The sequence below is a fragment of the Salvelinus fontinalis genome, chromosome 22 (genome assembly GCF_029448725.1).
Source record: "Salvelinus fontinalis isolate EN_2023a chromosome 22, ASM2944872v1, whole genome shotgun sequence".
Taxonomy (NCBI): Eukaryota; Metazoa; Chordata; class Actinopteri; order Salmoniformes; family Salmonidae; genus Salvelinus; species Salvelinus fontinalis.
Window position 1 is genome coordinate 7975862 of NC_074686.1, and position 22649 is coordinate 7998510.

General features: G+C 46.7%; 1 protein-coding gene across 17 annotated transcripts in view; it reads left to right on the forward strand.

The window, feature by feature from the left end:
• The window catches only part of LOC129819666 (microtubule-actin cross-linking factor 1-like), a 264150-nt gene that overhangs the window by 159356 nt on the left and 82145 nt on the right, over positions 1-22649 (forward strand). For 15 of the 17 annotated variants that reach the window (XM_055876130.1, XM_055876131.1, XM_055876132.1 and 12 more), the window contains 20 exons: positions 2868-3020; positions 5107-5261; positions 5446-5572; positions 6849-7032; positions 9155-9321; positions 9502-9680; positions 9781-9919; positions 10112-10305; positions 10585-10744; positions 11002-11085; positions 11390-11497; positions 11607-11705; positions 11851-11973; positions 12124-12215; positions 12355-12490; positions 14767-21057; positions 21222-21380; positions 21478-21693; positions 21989-22141; positions 22301-22597. In XM_055876130.1, coding sequence (XP_055732105.1) covers positions 2868-3020; positions 5107-5261; positions 5446-5572; positions 6849-7032; positions 9155-9321; positions 9502-9680; positions 9781-9919; positions 10112-10305; positions 10585-10744; positions 11002-11085; positions 11390-11497; positions 11607-11705; positions 11851-11973; positions 12124-12215; positions 12355-12490; positions 14767-21057; positions 21222-21380; positions 21478-21693; positions 21989-22141; positions 22301-22597 — 9216 coding nt within the window. The remainder of the gene's footprint in view (positions 1-2867; positions 3021-5106; positions 5262-5445; positions 5573-6848; positions 7033-9154; positions 9322-9501; positions 9681-9780; positions 9920-10111; positions 10306-10584; positions 10745-11001; positions 11086-11389; positions 11498-11606; positions 11706-11850; positions 11974-12123; positions 12216-12354; positions 12491-14766; positions 21058-21221; positions 21381-21477; positions 21694-21988; positions 22142-22300; positions 22598-22649) is intronic. The other 2 variants (XM_055876118.1, XM_055876134.1) reach the window with 2 other exon arrangements.

Below are 22649 nucleotides of genomic sequence, written 5' to 3' on the forward strand. Positions count from 1 at the left end.
ATGCCTTTTATGATTATTCTAACTAATGAAAATACCTCTACCCATTTAACTCACAGTTCATTCTTCCATTTCACAATACATTCTTTCAAATAATAAAATGGATAAGTAATGGCTATATCAATGGATAAGTAATGGCTATATCCCAAAATGTATCTGAAGTGGCTGTTTCTTAACGTCCTCCACCATTTTGTTTTCCGTATTGGCCTCTTGACTCATGGTCCACCTCCTAATAACACTAACCCGTTGCTAATGCTATTTCAATGTTAATTGAAGCCCTGAAGGGCGAGTCATATTAGTGCTTCCCTCACTCTGGCCCTTAGCTCAGCTTAAGCCTCTATTAAACCTTCAATTTGTATTTTTATTGAAACCTTTATTTAGCTAGGCAAGTCAGTTAAGATCAATTTCTTATTTACAATGACGGCCTACCAAGAGGGGGTGGCAGGTAGCCTAGTGGTTAGAGCGTTGGGCCAGGAACCGGAAGGTTGCTAGATCGGATCCCCGAGCTGACAAGGTAAAAATCTGTCCTTCTGCCCCTGAACAAGGCAGTTAACCCACTGTTCCTAGGCCGTCATTGTAAATAAGAATTTGTTCTCAACTGACTTGCCTAATTAAATAAAGGTTAAAAAAAAAAGGCAAAATTCCTCCTGCGGGGATGGGGGTTGGGATTAAAAATATAAAATACACAAATTATATAAGTAAAGGACAAAACACACCATGACAAGAGAGACAACACCACATAAAGAGAGACCTAAGACAACAACAGCAAGACAGCAACACCCCCAAACAGGGAAACAGATCCCAATCACCCTCCCGGGTGGCGCAGTGGTCTAGGGCACTGCATCGCAGTGCTAGCTGCGCCACCAGAGTCTCTGGGTTCGCGCCCAGGCTCTGTCGCAGCTGGCCGCAACTGGGAGGTCCGTGGGGCGACGCACAATTGGCATAGCGCACGTCCGGGTTAGGGAGGGTTTGGCCGGTAGGGATATCCTTGTCTCAGTATGTAAAATGTAATAAAATGTATGCACTCTACTGTAAGTCGCTCTGGATAAGAGCGTCTGCTAAATGACTAAAATGTAAAATGTAAAATGTGTTATCACATGCTCCACTAAAACAGTTGTCCTTGTGTTAAAATGTATGTGGGTAAAACAAAGCGTGAATTGAAAGTACAAATCTCGGAGCACCATTAGGTGCAAAAACTTGACTAATCCAGTTGCGGCCCACTTTTTTAGAAGGAAACCACTCGATTTCAGCCCTACCTTATATCGGCATTGAACATGTCACTCTCCCTGGGAGGGAGGGTGACCTCGACAATGTATTGTTAAAACGAGAGGCTTCCTGGACCTTTAATTTAAAGACCCTTGCTCCCTTCGGTCTCAACGTAGACTTTGATCTGAAGCCATTCTGGTGATTTTGCTATTCGTTGCAAATGTTTGTAGGCCTATGTAGCCAAATTGTATCTGTGATCGTACGCTATCGTTCATGTTTTTGGTATGTTATTTTTATATCTGAGAGTTAACCAATGATATCAGGCCACACCCGGCCTTGATTACAGACACCTGTGTGTGTCCTTTGACAGTATATAAACTAGTCACCCTGCAGTGTTTGTCATTATACCCTGATGAAGACAGCTTGTCTGTCAAAACGTTGGATATTAGGTTATTCAATTATTGTATCTGAGCTCCTAGAGTGTGCGGCTCTCCTTACATTTTGCAAGTATTCTACCCAGCACCTCGCCTAAATAGGTGTGTGTTTCTTTCGCCTCTAGAGCAATATATGACAACATGGCACGGTAGCAACACAACATGGCAACAGCACAACATGGTAGCAGTACAAAACATGGTACACACATTTTTGGGCACAGACAACAAAGGGCAAGAAGGTAGAGACAACAATACATCACGCGAAGCAGCCACAACTGTCTGTAAGACTGTCCATGATTGAGTCTCTTAATGAAGAGATTGAGATAATGAAGCTTTCTGTCAGGAAATGACTCCATATAATAAATGTATTTCTACATGTCAATATGAGGAGTTAAGCTAATGTTAATGAATTTTCATTTATTTATAATTACACTTTTATTTACTCCTTTTTCTCCCCAATTTCGTGGTATCCAATTGGTAGTTACAGTCTTGTCTCATCGCTGCAACTCCCGTACGGACTCGGGAGAGGCGAAGGTCGAGAGCCATGCGTCTCCGAAACACAACCCAGCCGCACTGTTTCTTGACACAAGGCCCACTTAACCCGGAAGCCAGCCGCACCAATGTGTCGGAGGAAACACCGTGCACCTGGCGACCGTGTCAGAGTGTACTGCGCTCGGCCTGCCACAGGAGTCGCTAGTGCGCAGTGGGACAAGGACGTACGTCCCTGCCGGCCCTGACCACGACGACGCTGGGCCAATTGTGCACCGGCCCATGGGTCTCCTGGTCGCGGCCGGCTGCGACAGAGCCTGGACTCGAACCCAGAATCTCTAGTGGCACTGCTAGCACTGCGATGCAGTGTTTTAGACCACTGCACCACTCGGGAGGCCCCTGGGTTGAATCTTTAATAGATAGTTTAGCTAGCAGAAAAGCTCATTCCGAGTAAGCTAGCAAACATTGTCACAGTGTCACCAATTGGTGATTGTAAGCTAAAATCACCAATGGGACTCTGTAGCTATGCTATTGAGCTGAGAAAGGATATTCTGTACATGATCAATTCGGGGACTGTGGAGTTCAATGGAATCAATATGTATGGAAATAATTTTTCCATATACTGTAACAGTGCAGGCCTATAGTATCACAAAAGCTTACCACTTCACTGACCTGACTGACTGACTGATTTGATTGGTTAAGTGATTGACACCCTCACTGACCAATGGCTGTACCTCACAGGAGGAGAAGGAGCAGCTGATTGAGTACCGCAGCTCGGTGGCTAGCCTGGTGGGCCGGGCCAAGACGGTGGTGCAGCTCCGCCCCCGCAGCGCAGAGAGCACCCTGGGAAGCACCACGCCCATCCGCGCCATCTGTGACTACCGGCAGATAGAGGTACAGCACCCCTCACCACACCCACACTATCGTGACAATACCAGGGTCATGTTCATTAGGCACCAAACGGAGGAAAAACAAAGTCGCACAATGAGGAACTGCCTGGACTTAAACATTTTTTTATAAAAACTCACTTTGAGTAAGTTTTCTGTTATGTGTGAATACAACCCAGGTCACTTTACCTCCCTTTACCTAACTGTATCCTTGCGCCAATTGTTTCTTCTCTGCCCTGCACAACCCTTCTCAGCACCACCTACACCTTAGCAATCCAATATGGTGCATCTTCAAGCAATCAGCTTTCATCATTGGCTGCTTTCACCATGCCATTGTTGGTCAATAGACCCAGTCAACCTGTCAGCTAAAAAACATGTTTAGTTGCTTCAATAGCATCTATTATTCAACTGTGAATTTAAACTGTGTCCCCCACATAGGGTTTTAGATGTACGGTGTTGATTGCAAGAGTGCTGCATTAGAGCTCTTGAAATGTTGTCTAGTGGCACTACCAGGCTGCAAAGACATCACTTGACATTATTATGTTGCTTGAGAACAGATAAGTAGTCAGATTTTGGCAGAGTGGGCTCAGTTCTCCTTAGTATTCGTGATCATGCTGTTGACCGTCATATCCTACTCATAGGGACATTCAAATGGCCTTTTTTTTTAATGGCTCAACTTTTTAATCGATTTATTTTTCAGCTAAGAACACAGCAATATTGGATAATGCCATTCTATCATACTAGAAAGCCAACACTTGTTAAAGAGCCCACGGTAGCCATTCCAAAGTCAAGTAATGATTCATGAGAAGAGAATACCTTTTGGCCACAGACACCCCACTCACCTCGCACTCACATTAACATGCGAAGCCTGTCTACATCCAGGCCCAAAGTGCTGTATGATGCTAGCAGAGAACCTAAACGCTAGGAATTATGAATTTCTCCCACTTGTGCAGACTCAGGCAAAAATCCGAATCCGCATTACTACTCCTGTGGTATTGCATAGGGACAGGAGGTGCAGTGATTACTGCAGGGGTGCATCTCAATAGTCATGAGTGGCTTCCTCTTCTCCTTTCCTTCATCTGCGACTACTAGAAACACACACACACACACTTTTCCATTGACACCAACTATGGGCCACTTTAAAGTAAACACACATGACCCGGACAAGGTCTTCATGACACGATCGCAAAATAATCTTTCTCTCCCCTCTTTTATGTCTTCTCCATCCTACCGTTTCCCCTTCCTACCCTCCATCTTTCACTCCTCCGTCTCTTCCTCTCTCCCTTCTTCTCGTGTGTCCGCTGGGCTGTCAAGGCTAACGTTCAGGTATTACTGCCAATGTTCACCTTCTCTCACCTCAGCGCTCAGCTTTTACACGGCACACTGAATACTCCCTGGTTACTCTACGCTCTTATCAAGTGATTTAGGATCAGTTTTTCTTTATATCGGTTGGATTCACGCCCATTATTAGCTGAAGTCCCAGATCAGTTGGTAAAAGCGTGACGTAACCACACGACTGAAAACAGTATCCCTGGGTTACTCAGTCAGCGAGACTAGTTTAGCCGCAGTCGTAAGCTTTCTGTACATTTACTTTGCAGTATTTCTGTGTGTGTGTGCAGGGGATGGGGTGAGAGGGTGGTGGGGCTGGGGGCAGTTGTTTTAGATGCACAGACCTCGCTTTGCTGAGCTAGACAATTATTTGTTTTTTTAATAAAATCAATAATGAAGAACTTCGGAAAGCACATCCGTACTATGCCAATTTGAAACTGCTACTACCCGAGCTATCTGTATTTGTTGGCCAGATGTCGACTAATATTGTAATGAGTGTGGGCACGTCTAGCCATTTTCAGTCCAAAGGATACTGTTTTAGTCCCATGGTTTGTAAATGGCTGCTCGATTCAATATGGCACGGTTCTTGTGGTAGATTCTAGTTTCTCTTTCAGTTGTTAGGGCTTTTGCTAACCACATTAAACTCATGAACGCTTGCATTTTGGCTTGTATTATTTGTTTGTTGCCGCAAACCTTTACGTTTCCATTTGTTTTCCCTCCACCTCCCCTTCTCTGTATATCTGTACCTCCCCCCCCTCCTGTAGATCACCATCAGCCGAGGTGAGGAGTGTGTGTTGGCGGACAACTCTCAGAGGACTAAATGGAAGGTGATCAGCCCCAGTGGGAACGAGGCCATGGTGCCGTCAGTCTGCTTCACCGTGCCACCGCCCAACCAGGAGGCCATGGACACCGCCAGCAGGTACACACACACGGTTCACATACATAGACATACACACATGCACGCAGGCACACACATGAGCAGATCAACACATACACACAACATACATACACACAGGCGGATACAAACACACACACACACACACACACACACACACTCATACCTAACCCTGCTGTATATCGAAATGTAATTCCATGTGTTGTAGGATGGAGCAGCTGTACCAGAACGTGATGTCTCTATGGCACAATCTACACGTCAGCATGAAGAGTGTGGTCTCCTGGCACTACCTGCAGAAAGACATCAGGACCGTCTCCTCATGGAGCCTAGACACGGTTAGACATACTGTTTTAACTCCACGTGTCAACATCCAAGTCTTCAACCACATATATCTCACATAACTGGTCTATTTCTTATAGTTTCTTCCAAGCATATTTCTCTCTCCTGCGCTCTCTCCCGCGCTCTCTCTGTCCATGTCGCAGTACATCTATGACGGACATATCGTATTGCTCTCGATCTCTCATCTGTCTGTCTTCAACCTCATTTATCCCACATAACTGTTCTATTTCTTATACACTGAACAAAATATAAACGCAACATGTAAAGTGTTGGTCCCATGTTTCCTGAGCTGAAATAAAAGATCCCAGACATTTTCCATACACACAAAAAGTTTATTTTGCTCAAATTTTGTTCACAAATTTGTTTACATCCCTGTTAGTAAGAAATTCTCCTTTGCCCAGATAATCCATCCACCCGACAGGTGTGGCATATCTAGTATCTGATTAAACAGCATGTTCATTACACAGGTGGACCTTGTGCTGGGGACAATAAAAGGCCACTCTAAAATGTGCCGTTTTGTCACACAACAAAATGTCACAGATGTCTCAAGTTTTGAGGGAGCATGCAATTTGAATGCTGACTGCAGGAATGTCCACCAGAGCTGTTGCCAGAGAATGTAAAGTTCATTTCTCTACCATAAGCCTTACAACCGCAGACCACGTTTTATGGAGTTGTGTGGGCAAGCGATTTGCTTATCTCAACATTGTGAATAAAGTGCCCCGTGGTGGTGGGGTTATGGTATGGGCAGGCATAAGCTACGGACAACGAACACAATTGCATTTGATACCGTGATGAGATCCTGAGGCCCATTGTGAGGCCCATTTTATTTTAAGGTATCTGTGACCAACAGATGCACGTCTGTATTCCCAGTCATGTGAAATCCATAGATTAGGGCCTAATTAATTTATTTCAATTGACTCATTTCCTGCTCTCTCCCTCTCAGGCTGATAGCTTTTATCTCATATCACTTACTTACTTTATGGTGCAATGTCCCTCTGTCATACATCTTCCTCCTCCATCTGCTAATGTGTTCATATCGACTTCATGTCTTATTACCTATGAATAATGGCTTAATGCATGTTAATTAATACATATATCAACAGCACTTTAGGGACCGCAACCGAAATAAGTATCTGACTTTATTGTGCTATCCCTGTCACGTTTTCTGAAATGTATATACTGTGTGTTTACATGCTTTTTTGACTGGCATATAAAATCAACCACTACTCTTAAATGTATCTGACGTACACCTCTCTCTCCCTAACCCCTCAGGTACGTTCCCAGACCCCTGTGGCCAGGGACCAGGCTCTGGACCACTTGGAGGCCCACCTGGCTGACTTCCTCTCTGACAGCAAAGAGAGCGCCCTCTTCACCCCGACCGAGAGACGCGAGTTGGAGAGAGACGCCCACACCGCCCAGGAACACTGCCAGGACCTGCTGGTCAACATGGAGACAGGTAGATGGACAGATACGCTGTCTCAGTCCCAATTCCCCAGCCTTTTCCCTGATTTGTGCACTTGTTCACTCCCTTACTTGGATTTAAAAGCAGAGGATTGGTATTGGAGGCATTACGTACACAAATCCTTTGGTTTTAAGTGCACGGGGGGTAGTGCACGTTTCAGGGGAAAGGGTGGAGAATTGGGAGGAAGTGTAGAGATTGGCTTACTTTGCTCACATACTTACTTACCTTGCTACCTTGCTTGGTAGTATTTAGATTCATACAAATTATTTATAGAGCACATACAGTTGAAGTCGGAAGTTTACATACACTTATGTTGGAGTCATTAAAACTCGTTTTTCAACCACTCCACAAATTTATTGTTAACAAACTATAGTTTTGGCAAGTCAGTTAGGACATCTACTTTGTGCATGACACAAGTAATTTTTCCAACAATTGTTTACAGGCAGATTATTTCACTTAGAATTCACTGTATCACAATTCCAGTGGGTCAGAAGTTTACATCCACTAAATTGACTGTGCCTTTAAACAACTTGGAAAATTCCAGAAAATGGTGTCATGGCTTTAGAAGCTTCTGATAGGCTAATTGACATCATTTGAGTCAATTGGAGGTGTACCTGTGGATGTATTTCAAGGCCTACCTTCAAACGCAGTGCCTCTTTGCTTGACATCAAAGGAAAATCAAAAGAAATCAGCCAAGACCTGGTTCATCCTTGGGAACAATTTCCAAATGCCTGAAGGTACCACGTTCATCTGTACAAACAATAATAATCTGTACAAACAAATCAATCCCAGAATAACAGCAAAGGACCTTGTGAAGATGCTGAAGGAAACGGGTACAAAAGTATCTATATCCACAGTAAAACAAGTCCTATATCGACATAACCTGAAAGGCCGCTCAGCAAGGGATCCGCCATAAAAAAAAGCCAGATTACCGTTTGCAACTGCACATGGGGACAAAGATCGTACTTTTTGGAGAAATGTCCTCTACACAGAGGGAAACAAAAATAGAACTGTTTGGCCATAATGACCATCGTTATGTTTTGAGAAAAAGGGGGTATGCTTGCAAGCTGAAGAACACCATCCCAACCGTGAAGCACAGGGGTGGCAGCATCATGTTGTGGGGGTGCTTTGCTGCAGGAGGGACTGGTGCACTAAACAAAATAGATGGCATCATGAGAAAGGAAAATTATGTGGATATATTGAAGCAACATCTCAAGACATCAGTCAGGAAGTTAAAGCTTGGTCGCAAATGTGTCTTCCAAATGGACAATGACCCCAAGTATACTTCCAAAGTTGTGGCAAAATGGCTTAAGGACAACAAAGTCAAGGTATTGGAGTGGCCATCACAAAGCCCTGACCTCAATCCTATAGAACATTTGTGGGCAGAACTGAAAAAGCGTGTGTGAGTAAGGAGGCTTACAAACCTGACTCAGTTACACTAGCTCTGTCAGGAGGAATTGTGGGAAGCTTGTGGAAGGCTACCCAAAACATTTGACCCAAGTTAAACAATTTAAAGGCATAGCTACCAAATACTAATTGAGTGTATGTAAACTTCTGACCCACTAGGAATGTGATGAAAGAAATAAAAGCTGAAATAAATAATTCTCTACTATTATTCTGACATTTCACATTCTTCAAATAAAGTGGTGATCCTAACTGACCAAAGACAAGGAATCTTTACTAGGATTAAACGTGTGAAACTGAGTTTTAAATGTATTTGTTTAAGGTGTATGTAAACCTCCGACTTCAACTGTAAAATAGTTCACTCAAAAGACAAATGTGTGTCTGTTTTGCATGGGTACAGGAAGATCGACAGAGTGCATCCCTTCACTTCACCCAGTCTTGGCTTCATCCACATTTGGGGCTTGAGGGCAACATTGGGGATTCTAATGAAAGGGTTTTCTGATGGTGCATTGACCCAATTAAGTGGGATTGAAATTCAATTATCTCTCTTGTCTTATCTCCCCACTCCCGCCTGTCTCCATTTACTCTCCCCCTTTCTCTCCCCCTTCCTCTCTCTCTTTTTCTTTTCATCTTTCATCTACTCTCCCCCTCTTTCCACCACCTCCTCGCTCTCTCTTTCTCTCTCTATTTCTGTCCCTCTCGCTCTCTCCAGTGGAGAAGGATGAGTCTGTCTCTCGGTCCTACCTGTCAGAGCTCCAGAATATTAAACTGCGTCTGGAGGAGGCGGAGCAAAGGCTGATGCGCGGCATTCAGACTCCTCCCCCTAGCAACCGATCGGGTGACAGCGTCGACAACACTGTTCAAATTGCAGAGCAGGAGGTCAGAATTGCGCCACAGCCCCATCTGCTGGTCACCAGAGGCCTAACCCTCTTATTAATCTACCAACGAAAAGGAGACCAGCACTAACTTTATTCAGTTGCTTTCATTTATTTTCTTGTTTCAACTTAATGCTGTATAATGAATATGCAAATCAAGACTAACCCTTATTCCCGGTGTCAGAAGCTGCAGTCGGACCTGGAGGGTCTGCGGACCAGTCTTGGTGAGGTGTCTCGTCGCTGTGTGCGTTTCTTTGAGGAGAAGCCCACCTCCTCCAGTGTCCCCGTGCTGCGCTCTGAACTCAACCTGGCTGTGGAGAAGATCGACAGACTACACAACCTCTCCTCCGTCTACCTGCACAAGTGGGTTAGCCGCACGCATGCGCGTGCACACACAGTCAAAATACTCTCTCTTAACCAATATACTTGGCTAATTATCACGCGCCTCCCCTTTTTCTCTCAGGCTGAAGACAGTAGATGTGCTGATGTACAGCTTGCAGGCCGCAGAGAGCCAGGTGAAGAGGTACGAGAGCAGGCTGAGTGAGGAGGACATCGTCCCTGCAGGCACCAACGCCATCCAGGCTCTACGGGAACAACTGGGGGTAAGAGACTGGCAGATACAATGAAAGACCAAACTATCTACTAATCCCACTAATTCAGATACTGGGTAGTATAAACGCATGACAAAGTTATTAATGCCCACAAAGACGATGCATGGACCAATATTACGATTTGTCTGTTAGTGATAAGAGTGTGTCTGTGTGCTGATTCTCTGCGTCTCCCCTTCACTCCAGACGTGGCAGTCGGAGCTTGAGGACCAGGAAGGGGTGTTTAGCTCCCTGCAGTCGGCGGTACAGAAGGCCCGAGAGGCGGGGACTCAGCTGAACAGGCTCCACCCAGACCGCAGCCCGGAGCTGGAGCGCTACCAGGAGAGAGCCACCCAGCTCACCGAGAGGTGGGCCGGAGTCAAGAGACAGATGGACACACGGTGAGTGGGGGACGGATGGCTGGATGGCTGGTTGGATGGCTGGATGGATGGAGTCAGTTTGTCAGAACATTTTTTATAAAAGTCTTATGTGAAGCTTAATCCTTACTCAGTATTTGTGCTGTAGGTTTATGCTTAAATTAATACAGTATTTCCTTGAGATGGAGACAGGTTTTGAAAACCACCATTCTGTTTAAATGTGAAATAGAAAAGAGCATAGACCCATATCACTGATTGGGTACTTTATTGAATGGTATGTGATGTGTTGGTGTGTTTTTCCAGGCGAGGGGAGCTAGAAGCCCTGGGCTCGGTCCTGCAGCAGTACAGAGATGGTCACTCTGCTCTGATCCACTGGATAGAGGAGACCACTGAGAGACAGGAGAACACCCAGCCTGGAAAGACTGACAGCAAAGTCCTGTCTGAACAACTAGCACAACAAACGGTGAGAGGGATGGATGGAGACCGAAAGAGTCGGGTAGAAAGAGGCGCAACGAGACGGGTAGAAACAAACGACTACACAGTAGATAGATATTGACCCAGCCTTAGAGAGAGGTTCATTGGGGGGAAAAAAGACATGAGCAATAGCTTTGTTTAAAATAGGCTAATGAGGAGAGTGATTGAAACTAATGGAAGATCTGACTGTGGTTGAGTGACATCTGTAAATAACATCTATTCTCTTCGACCTGATTCTCTCCTCAGGCATTAGTAGCCGACATCGAAAAGAACCAGACCAAACTGGACGAGTGCCAAACGCACTCAAAACAGTACTGCACCTCTGTCAAGGTAGAATACAACATCACTTTGTCATTGTAATGTAGAGATACGTTTTTTGGATGATTGGAAAATGACCCCTAAGTAAGCATTTCACTGTTAGTCTACACCTGTGGTTTATTTGTTGTGACAAATAAAATGTGATTTGATGTCTCAAAATATGATTATTCTTGCTATGTGTCATATATTTTAAATTGAGGTAGGCTACTGGATAGCCAATTTCCACACTTAATGTCCCATAACAGTACAACATACAAAATAGTCATTTTCTGCTTGCTGTAAATAAGTTACACGTGTCCGTATCTGTGTCCTTCAGGACTACGAGCTGCAGCTGATGACATTCAGAGCGTTTGTGGAGTCGGCACAGAAGTCGACCGGGAAGAGGAGGAGGATGCACTCTTCATCAGACGCCATCACGCAGGAGGTGAGGAGAGATGGAGAGGAGCGTCACAATGTGGCGAATGTATTTCTAGAAATATGTGCCAATGTCATCGTGCGAAGCCAAAAGCAAAGAGATTTCTTTGCCATTGCAGTTCATGGACTTGCGCACGCGCTACACAGCCCTGGTTACCTTGACGACGCAGCACGTCAAGTACATCAGCGATGCACTGAGAAGACTAGAGGAGGAAGAGGTACTGTATGTCTCGCTCTTTTTCCGTTTTTCATTCTCTCTTCTGGTTTCTTCAACCTTCCTCTGTGTCTGTCAGATTTATTGTCTGTATCGCCAATCAGTTTCTATCATAGTGACATAATCTCCGCACCCCCCCCCCCCTGCAGAAAGAGGTGGAGGAGGAGAGGCAGCAGAGGGTAGGCCAGGTGTCAGAGCTGCTGGGCTGGGTCAAGGGCCTCCAGGGCCGAGCAGGGGACCCCTCCGCCGAGTCATCCATCGCAGCGCAGGAGGTACAGAAATATGAAATGCATCTAGTAGATTATGGAATTGAATATTATATGCATCCACTGTTCTTTCTTATATCACACTCTCTGAGACGATAAAATAAATGTACCAGTTTTTTTACTTTTTTCAAATGTTCATTTGTGTTGTGTTCATAGGCCGTGAGTGAGCAGTTAGCGGCTAAGAAGGAGGAGGTGGCTAAGGTTATCAGGAACACCCAAGTCTTCCTGATGTCTAAACAGGCCAGCAAGTAAGTTCAGATTTCTCTTACACACATTAATACCACTGTATAAACACACATACTGTATAGGGCACTCAGTAACATCTCACGTATATCCACACACACACACACATACAAGTTCAAACTGACAGAAACGTTTGTCCTCTAGGTTGTCCCCAGAGGAACGTGCTCAGGTGACCTCCCAGCTGGACGAGCTGACTGCCACCTACAGCCAGCTGTGTGACAGTTCCACCGCCCAACTGCAACAGCTGGTGCAACAGCAGGCCAAAGAGGAGCAGAGAAAGGTAGAGTGGATGGAGGGAGGGCAGGAGGTAGGGTGACTGGGAAAGCAAGAGGGAAGAGGGAGGAGAAGGGCGGTCGCGCCTCAAGCCGTAAACTCACTAGCGAGTTGCCAATGCGAGCTTACGACATTGCTGTTCAAGTGTGTTGCTCACTGACAATGTCTGTCTGCCTGTTGTGGATTTTGAGGTTCTGAAATGGAATATGCTCACGAGCCGAGCGCGTTTGTGTGTGAGCGAGAGTGTGTCGCATGCTGTGTTGCCCGTCACCACGTGTGCATTCTTTGACACCCATCATCCGCCATGCTGAATGTTGTTACCTCATAGACTCGGTTTGGTTTAACAGCCATTTTGTGTGTAATTGCATGGTGAGCCCCACTCACTTGCACCAGCTTGCAGCCGTGTCACCCATCATCATCATCGTCATCAAACACATCCGCTTAAAGACTAATCTATGGCCCCCAATTGGCGTAGTAGTCGGTGAGCCGAAGAAGTCATGCTACCATTTAGCTATAGTAGCTTTTTGATAGGAGGTGCGACCTCAGTCCGCCTTCATAGTCACAAGATAGTCACCCCATGTTAGAGCACATTCGCAGTCACCCCTCCGTATGCTCCACATCACTTCGGAGCGGTCATTAGTTGTCAGTGGGTGTTACACTAAATTACAATGGTTATTTACTGTCCCCACACGTTAGGTAGACTGCCTTTTTTTATGTTTCAGCCATAAACCTACAGAAGCGGATACATCCTCTCCATAAACACGTGCACATACTCGTTCACGTAGTCGAAATCCAACCACACTCATGTCTCCCCCCCCCCCCCCCCCCCCATATACATGAGTCCAAATGTGATGTTATGCGTGTGTGAGCCAGTACCGGAGATGTACCGAGAGTATCAGGGAGATATTGTATGAGAGTAAGAGTGTTGGTGTGTGGGCGTAAATCCCCACCCACGAGTGTGTTTTCTATGAGTGGTTGTGGTTTTCTGGGTGGTTCTATACTCTCAAGAAAAATGTACACACGTTGCATCAAGTCACTTGCCAGAGAAGAGTGTCTAACTGCCAGTGTCGGCTTAGTGTGAGCGCCAGAGGCCAGCTACGCAAACCCCCACGTCACCGTTTGAGCATGATGTTTCCAGATCACAGTGTGTGTGTGTGTGTGTGTGTGTGTGTGTGTGTGTGTGTGTGTGTGTGTGTGTGTGTGTGTGTGTGTGTGTGTGTGTGTGTGTGTGTGTGTGTGTGTGTGTGTGTGTGTGTGTGTGTGTGTGTGTGTGTGTGTGTGTGTGTGTGTGTGTGTTTGTGCCGTCTAATGCATTAATGTGTGAAATAATCAGCATTTTGCTTCAAAATCACTAACAGCTGCCAGAAGAGAATCAAGGACATCCAGCTCTCAGCAAAGGATAAGAGGGACTGTAGTTAAGGGACTGTAGTATGATGCAGAATCCTATGATCTATGTTTAAGTTGAGCTAGTCTATGTCATCTGCTACTTAGCCAGTGAGCACAGAATCAGTGAGGTAAGTCCATTGTGGAGTCAATTTAGGTTAGATTTGAGCGAGGACATTTGGAACGAGCCAATGAACCGTAGTCAGAAGTAACTAATGCCTCTCAGCCATAGCTAGTGAATGGTCCTTAGCCTATGGAGTCTATTGAAATGGTAAGTCAGTCAGGCGAGTCAGGGCCATCCAGGCAGCGCCTCGGGTAGATGGAGTGTGGCATGCAGAATCCTAATACCAAGCTTCTCACCTGTCGCTCCTCAATCTGCCGAGCCCTCGGCCTGTTAATCACGGGACAGACAGCCCCGTTCGGTAAGTAGCGCTGGCGTTCTCTCTTACCGCTGCTTCCGATCTGACCTGCCTTCTCTAGCCAGGTCTTTTTTTCTTTCATCCATCTTTCTCGCCTTTCTTTCCTGTTTTCCTTACCTCCCTTTTGGAGGTTGCGTAGCATATTGGTTTTCTGCATTTCTGTTCGCTATGTAGCATGCTTAGTGCTTTGTAGAACAGAGGTAAGTGTTCTTGTGCCATGACGAAAGAGAAATAATGTGGGAATATACAAATAACAATAAAACAGATGAATGCTATATCAAATCATATTGTATCTATTGAAATATGCTTTTGTCACCATAATTATGTCGAAGTAATTATTATGGCTCTTGGGTGAAGGTTTTTTTTTTTTGCTGGATACTTATGGGCTATGGGTTCCTCAACAAAGTACTCAAACTGTTAAACAAAGTATGTAGGTAGAAGGAAGTTCAAATATTCACTTTATTTGTTTCTTTATCTTCAGAGCCAATCTGCCATTGGCGGAGTTATTGACCTGGGCACCATGGAAACCGTCCCAGTCTTCCAAGCTGCACAGCGTGGCCTCATAGACCTGGACACCTGCCATGTCTTATTGGAGGCCCAGCTCACCATGGGCGGGTTGTTTCAGCTTGACTCCCCTGTGAGCCTATCACTGGAAGAGGGCCTCAACTGTGGCATGATTGATAGTCACATCAGCCAATCCCTATCAGAGCTGGAGAGTGCCTTGCATCTTGTCGACCAGACAGAACAACTGGAGGGCCAGCTCCTCCCAGTGGCTGCAGCCATGGAGGCAGGCCTTATCAAAGAGGAGGTGGGGCTGCGTATCCTGGAGCTGCAGATAAACACAGGAGGCCTGAGGGAGTTAGGAGAAGGTAGACTAACCCTGAATAGTGCCAGAGAGATGGGCCTGCTGACCCCAAGGGTCTACACCAAGCTCGGGTCACGGGTCAATCGGCGGGAGCTTATTGACCCCAACACAGCTGATAAACTGAATCTGGACGAACTGCGGCAGCGCTGCATCCTCAGCGATGACACCGGCTTGTATCTGCTGCCAGTGAAACAGCAGCCAGGAGGCACAGTCTGTCTCCGATCTGGCAGGAAGGTCGGGATCTTCCGTGCCGTCCAAGAGGGACTGATTGACAGGCAAGTAACAGTGAGATTACTGGAGGCCCAGCTGTTTGCTGGTGGCATCTCTGACCCCCGTTCTGGGCATCTTCTGACTGTGAACGAGGCTGTGCGTCACAATCTGATGGACCAGGACCTGGCCTGTGCCATGCTGACCCACCAGCTGCAGAGTGGTGGGATACTAGACCCTGTAACTGGGGATCGCCTAGGGGTGGATGAAGCCATCCAGACGGACCTGCTCTCACCTCATCTGGCATTGCTGGTGCTCGAGTCCCTCTTGGCTTTCATGGGGATGCTCTGGCCTGAGTCAGGGGAGCTGCTGCCCATTGCAGAGGCTCTACAACAAGGGGTAATCTCGGAAGAACTAGCTTGGAACATCCTGAGACAACGCCATGCGATAGGTGCCCTCTACCTTCCGGAAACCCCCAAGGTTGTGTCCCTGAATCAGGCTAAGGAGGTCCTTGAACCCAAAGTGGCTGAGATTCTGAAGGAGATTCAGATCCCCGATGTGCTGCACAATATGAACCAGTCAGGTTCCCCAAAACTGAATCGCCTAATCTGGGGCTCCACTGGCACATCCCATCCTCCCTCCTCGTCCCCTGCCTCTTCCCCAGGGCCCCACTGTGACCCCTCATTCCTGGAGAAAATGGCCCCTGAGGAGCAAGCACATCACCGCCTGCTTTTCCATTTAATGACCCACAGCTATGTGGATGCCCATTCTGGCCAGCGCTTAGTGTTGCTCGAGCCTGAGCTGGTGGAACTTGTCAAGGCTGCTGCAGGTCTGATCAAGGTGGATCCAATGCCTGGAGTGGTTGAGGAAGGGTTGAGTTTGACTACAGAAAGACAGGAGTGTATGGAAGTGGTGCCAGATGTAAGTTTGCCGGATACTCTGCAGACAAGGGAAATTGGAAAGGTCCAAGAAAAGAGTGCAATATTCAGCTTGCCTGAAAAATATATTTATTCCAGAAAGATGGTAGAAGAAGCTGATAATGAAGGATGGGATGGTACACCTGACACATTGCAGGCTAATCAAACTGGAATAAAGGAGATGGGGCAGGTAGACCTTGACTCAACCATGAGAATAAGTGAGGAGGTCGATGGAGGTGTACATGGAGAAGTAAAAGGTGAAAAGGATGAAATGGTTAGTTTTGAAAGTGCCCCGCCCTCAGCTGGACTACCGGATAAGCAATTAATTACAGACTCGTATGAAGATGGGCTGGTAGAGATGGAATCAGAGGGCGCAAGAAAGAGTGGTCACAGAAAGGCGAAGAAGGACTCCCTCGTGGAAGACGTTGACAGTACACTTGTAGAAGCCTTAGAAATGTACTCGACACCGGTAAAGCCAGAGACTTTGATGCCAAACCAATTTTTCAAAGAACCTGATATCTCCCCATCAGAGACAAAGGAAAAGGAGGGTGTGCCTGTGAGTGTTGGAGTTAAGTATGCTATGAAGGATACTCAGAGGGTCACAGAGAAGACCCAACCCCATGTTATGAGATTAGAGGCAGCAGCGGTGAAGAGTGAGGAGGATGTTGAGCTGGAAAGGTTGGCCTCGGAGCTTCAGCAAGGGGGTCTACTGACTGAAGGAGGGCGGCGGCTTCTCCCGGACGAAGCCGTGGCTCAGGGGGTCCTCCCTGGACACACTGCAGTCAAGCTGATGGCCAAGGTAGGACTTTTTGGAGGTTTCCTGGATGTCAGTGTGTGCGAATCCCTGAGCATGGAGGATGTGATGCAGGAGGGTCTGCTTGATGAAGACCTGATGTGGAGTGTGCTGAAATCAGAGAAGACCCTGGCAGGGGTAGTGGATGTAGAGAAGGGGAAGATTTGTACCCTGAAGGATGCTGCTCGGGCAGGCCTGATAGACTACAACACAGCTGCTCGGCTCCTGGAGGCCCAGGTGGTCTCAGGGGGCGTGGTTGACCTGCGAAGAGACAAAAAAGTATCTGTTACCCTGGCAGCCAACCTTGGGCTGATAGAGGAAGACCAAAGAGAGAAGCTATTTGCGTTGGAGAAGTCATACCGCGGAAAAGGCTCAGACCCAGATGCATCTCTCACCAAAGCAACATTGCAGCTGCAAATTAATGGAGTTGTAGATCCCAAAACTAAGTCACCTGTTCCCCTAAAGCAGGCCCTTGAAAGAGGTTTGCTTGGGCAGGAGGAAGTCTATCAAGCCTTGTCCCAGCAAGTGGCGGAGGGTGGCATCGTGCACCACAACTCTGGAGTTAGACTGTCAGTTACTGATGCTTTGCAGCGAGGTCTGGTAGACTGTGCCATATCCCCAAAACTGTGGGAGTTAGAGAGGGCATGTCAGGGGGAGGTAGGCCTCTCTTCAAACCCAGATGCTGCCCTCCTCCAGGCATCCACAGGTTCCATTTTGGACCCTGATTTAAAGTGTAGACTTACATTGACAGAGGCTGTCTCTGATGGTCTGCTCAATGAGAGCATTGCCAAGAAAGCAATGGTTTCTCCAGGTGTAACAGAAGGTGTTTTGGATCCACAAAGTGCCCAAATTGTGCCTTACTCAGACCTTGTTAAGCAAGGCAAGATTGACATTAAGAGTGGAAAGCGCTTCTTGGAAGTGAAGCCTTTCAAGGGAATCCAGGATAAGCAAACAGGTGAAATCCTGAACCTAGCTAAAGCAATTGTATCTCAACAAGTTGATCCTGTCCCAGCACTCAGAATGTTGCAAAGCCAGGCAGACACTGGAGGGATTATTGATATTTCCAATGGAGCTAGGCTCCCTCTGCCTAAAGCCTCTAAGAAAGGGCTGGTGGGAGAACATATGGCCAGGCTCATTGCCACCAACCAGGTTCTGAAAGGGGGCTTGCTTGACCCTTCCACTGGGCAGAGAGTCTCAAGCCTGAAGAACGCTGTCAAAGATGGGCTTATATCCAGAGAAATGGCTGCAGAGCTCCAGGACAACCTGGGCTCCATGGAAGTAGAATGTGACGATGAGGATAGTTCAACACCCGTTGCCTCTTCAAGTAGTCCTGCATTATCAATATCCAGTCCAGACAGCCAAACCAAAATAATGATCGAAAGCTCTGAAGTGATTTCTCCAACCCTACATCCAGAAGAGTCAGAAAAAAGGTACAACCTTTTGATGATCGCAGACGACATTGCGAAGACTCTAGAAGCTGGAACATTCACGCAGTCAGGAGCTATGCAACACCATGGCTCTGTTTACATTGAAGAAGAGATGGAAGAGGAACAGGTCTCAATAGCCGGGAAGACATTGGAAATTGAGTCAAACCAGTCAATCAATTTGTTGGATCAGTTTACAGTCAATGCAGAGAAAAGGCTTCAGCGGGCCCTTCAGGAGATGGAGACGTCGCAAGATGTTACTGTTAGAACACCAGAACAGGATAACAAAAATGATTCTAGATCAGTTGGTGGAAGTAGTTCAATCATGCTGCAGGGGCAATCTGCTATGGGGAAAGAACCACGGATGGATTCGACAGTGGCCATTGGCAGAGAAGGTAGAGACCAAGAGGGCAGCATAGACATGTCTACCCTAGTTCAGAGAGATGAAGGGAAGACACACGTGGTAGAAGACAGTACTGAGAGAGTGGCGGAGCAAGGTAGAATGGAGGTTGAGCGGGATACAAAGATTGAGGCCAGAGAGAGCGATGATCTTGGACATGCATCACCCAATTCTAAGGAGGCCGAAGGTAAGAGCAAAAAGAAGAGGAAGAATAAGAAGAAAGGAAAAGGGAAGGAGGTCGATACTGAGCAAAGACCCTCAGAAAAAGCTGATATACAGAAAACGGAAAACAAAGACCAGAATGCACATTCAGAGGGTAAAGGTCATAATTGTAAGGATAAGGGTGCTGAGTCCACTAGAGGTTATGTTACCCTACAGGAGAAAGAGGAGTCACCCGTGCAAGATGTTCAATCTGCACTCAAAGGTGCTAAGGTACAGACTGTTGAGAGGTTCGACGAGCCAAAGGATATTGGCAAAGTAAGGGAAGGTTCTACAGTTCTACCAGGAGCCATAGAAGATGCTCTTGAGGTAGAGAGAGAGGGTACAGAGAACAAGGTCTTCTTGGTTCAAAGACAGGTAGAGAAGAACAAAACACCAAAGGTATCTAAAGCATCAGAGAAGGTTGAACCTGTGACAGAAGAGATACCATCCATCCATGATCAAGCAGATTCTGAAGTGGCACTAGCGAAGGCTGTTCTCGAAAGCTTAGACAAAAAGTCTAAGATACCCATCGGAGCAGAAAAGGTTGAACCAGCGACAGAGGAGAGATCATCCGTCCAGAATAGAGTTTCTAAGGATGAGCAAAAGTGGGAGGTGGAGCAGATTGTGGAAAAGAGTGATACAGATGGGGTGGAGACAGTTTCTCAACAGACTGGACAGCAGGAGCATAAGGATAGGAAAGAGGTGGAATTCACTCTGAAAACCACCCGAGTAGCCAATGATAAAGAGGCCCTTTTACTGAAGGCAAAAGAGAGTATTCTGAGGAAGGTGTTAGGGCGTGGTGTCAGTGAGAAGCAAGCTGCAGAGGAGCTAGTGGCACTGCGTCAGGTAGTGGGGAAGAAAGAGAGTTTGGTGACATCTGAAGAGGATCTTAAGACTGTGGGGAGTCCTGAGGTTTCACCAGAAGAGAGGGAGGGTAAGGGAATTGACAAGAAGGAAGAAGGAGAAAGAGAGAACGTTGTGCCTGACCATTCTACAATAACTGTAGCAGCAGAGGAAGTGACAAAGGCTTTAGAAGTAGAGAAAGAGAAAGTTCTATCAGAACAGTCTAAAAGAGAAGAGAAAGGGGAGAAGGTTGTGTTAGACCAGATTGAAGAAGGAAAGGAGGATACATCTCTAACAGACCAGCTTAAAGAGACCAAGTCGGGAAAGAAAAATAAAAAGAACAAAAAGTCGAAGATGCATAAAGTGGCAGAAAAAGTTGAACCTGCGACAGAGGAGAAGCCGTCCATCCACAATAGAGCAGATTTGACACCGGCTGATGTTGACAGCTCAGCCTCTGGGGAAGAGCAGAAGATTGAGAAGCAGCAAGACAGTCAATCAGACAGTGATGTAACAAGGGTGGCAAGTGGTGACGAGCTGAACAAAATGGCTGCCTTTACTAAGAGTCCTAGTGGAGTTGACACCAATCAACGAAGATCAACCCACACCACTGCACCATACCAAGTCGATGTACATCTTGAGGAGAAAACTGAGGAGGACATTTCTTTGGGGAGAGAAACTGATCCGCATGGCAAAGAAATTGAACAATTTAGGATTGGTACACCTGAGAAAGATGTCCACCCAGACACCCATCATGTTATTGACATTGTGGATGCCTCTCCTGAAGCCCTTGTATCCATGTCGGGCGCCCATCTGGTCAAGTCCTCTGTGGCACCTGCTACCCAGCCGGCTAAAACCACTGGCAAAATGAAGAAGAAGAAAAAGAAACGCCTGCAGGAGCAGAAACTTGACAGTCCCACTGAAACTGAGTCTAAAGAGGAAAAGTACCTTGAGTCCACAGAATCAGGACAGTTCTGGTCTGTTGAGAACCCACAGGCTGATGAGATTGTCGAATCTGATACAACAGAAGTACCCGATTCTGATACAACTGACAGCTGGAAGGAGGATGGAGAAATCCAAGAATTGGAGATAACGAAAGAGAAAAGCCCAGCTAAGAAGGGAAAGGTAAGCAATCGATGCATTTAGTAGGTGAAATGCAAATTGTCTCTACTTGTTCATACATTATCTGTATTGTGTAACCCAATAATAAGCTGTCAAATATCCATGTTTCTGTTTATTGGAAAAATGCCATTCAGACTGATGCTCATGTGACATTCCCTTTCCATTAGTCCTCGTTGCTCCGCCAGGAATGCCTGGAACGTGACCAGCAAATTGTGGCTCTGCTCTCTATGGTGAGACACATCGAGGTTCGCGTCAAGCAGCAGCAGCAACAACAGTCGATTGGTCGCAGCCTCATTGCTCTTGATGACATCATCAAGCAAACAGATGTAAGAGATTTGGCACCTGTTGAAAATGAATGATCTAGGATGTTACCACAATTGAAATCTTAGGTTTCAAATTTGACTAAACGCTCTATTATCTCAGACCTTGGATCTAGAACTTCGGGATTTAGAACCCCAGGTCAACAAGGCAGTGGATGCTGCTGGGCAGTTGCTGGAGCCCCGCCCACCGGAAGTCCCACCTCAGCTACTATTGGCCTTGGAGAAGGATGGCCGAAGCTTAGCTCGAGGTTACGAGGCTGCCAGAGGGTTCTCTGAAAACATTCTGCAGGGGCTGCGCGCACACAGAGACGCATATACGGTAATGGTATATAGAAGAGTATAGTGCCCTCAAACTCAACTCTGGACCTCAAAGCCAGTTCCACTGCATTTTTACATTGTTCCCCTCTAATCAAGGATTTATTTAGACCTGGGGCACCAGGTGTGTGCAATTAATTATCAGGTAGAACAGAAAACCAGCAGGTTCCCGGACCTCGTAGGGTAAGAGTTGAATACCCCTGGTATAGTAGATTGATATATGAAATCTGTGTGTTTTTGGTGTGTAATCCATTATTGTCACCCTTTGCTAATCAGTGCAGTTTGTTTCTCTCTCTCAGGAGGCATTGACTGGAGAACAGAAGTCACTTGGAGGGCGAGTAGAGGATCTTCTTTCCTGGCTGAAGGAGACTGAGGCACACATTACAGGAATGGATGGGCAAACCCAGAGCGAGACTCCTGCTCAGCTCACACAACAGCTCCAGCTGTGCAAGGTTAGCACACTCACCCCATACTTCCAAGTTTTATATTGTACCCTCTTCTTGTGCACTTTCAAGTGTCCCATTACTGACCTTTGTTGGGATTCAGCCTACACTTTGCTTCATGTCCAGCTATTCCTCAGTTCATTCTCTACTTTCTTCTTTCTCCCTCAGGAGTTGCAGTCGTCTCTCTCGGCCCGCTCCAATGACGTCAACACGGTGGCCTTTGACATCCAGGTGTTCATCTCAGAGCGTGCTCAGGACCTGGCTCCAGAACAGAGCAGGCACCTCCTGGGGCAGCTGCAACAGCTCCAGAGGGGCTTCCACCGAGCCGCTGGCCAAGCCCACGCCAAGACCGACGCCCTCGCCGCCCGGAGAGAGAGGGAGGAGGAGAGGCAGCGCAGACGCGAAGAAAAAGAAGAAGAAGAGAAGGAGAGAGAAAGAGAGAGAGAGAGTGCAAGGGAGAGAGAGGTTTGCAAACCGCTGGCTATGTTGCCACAGTCCCGTTGGAGTGGTGGAATGC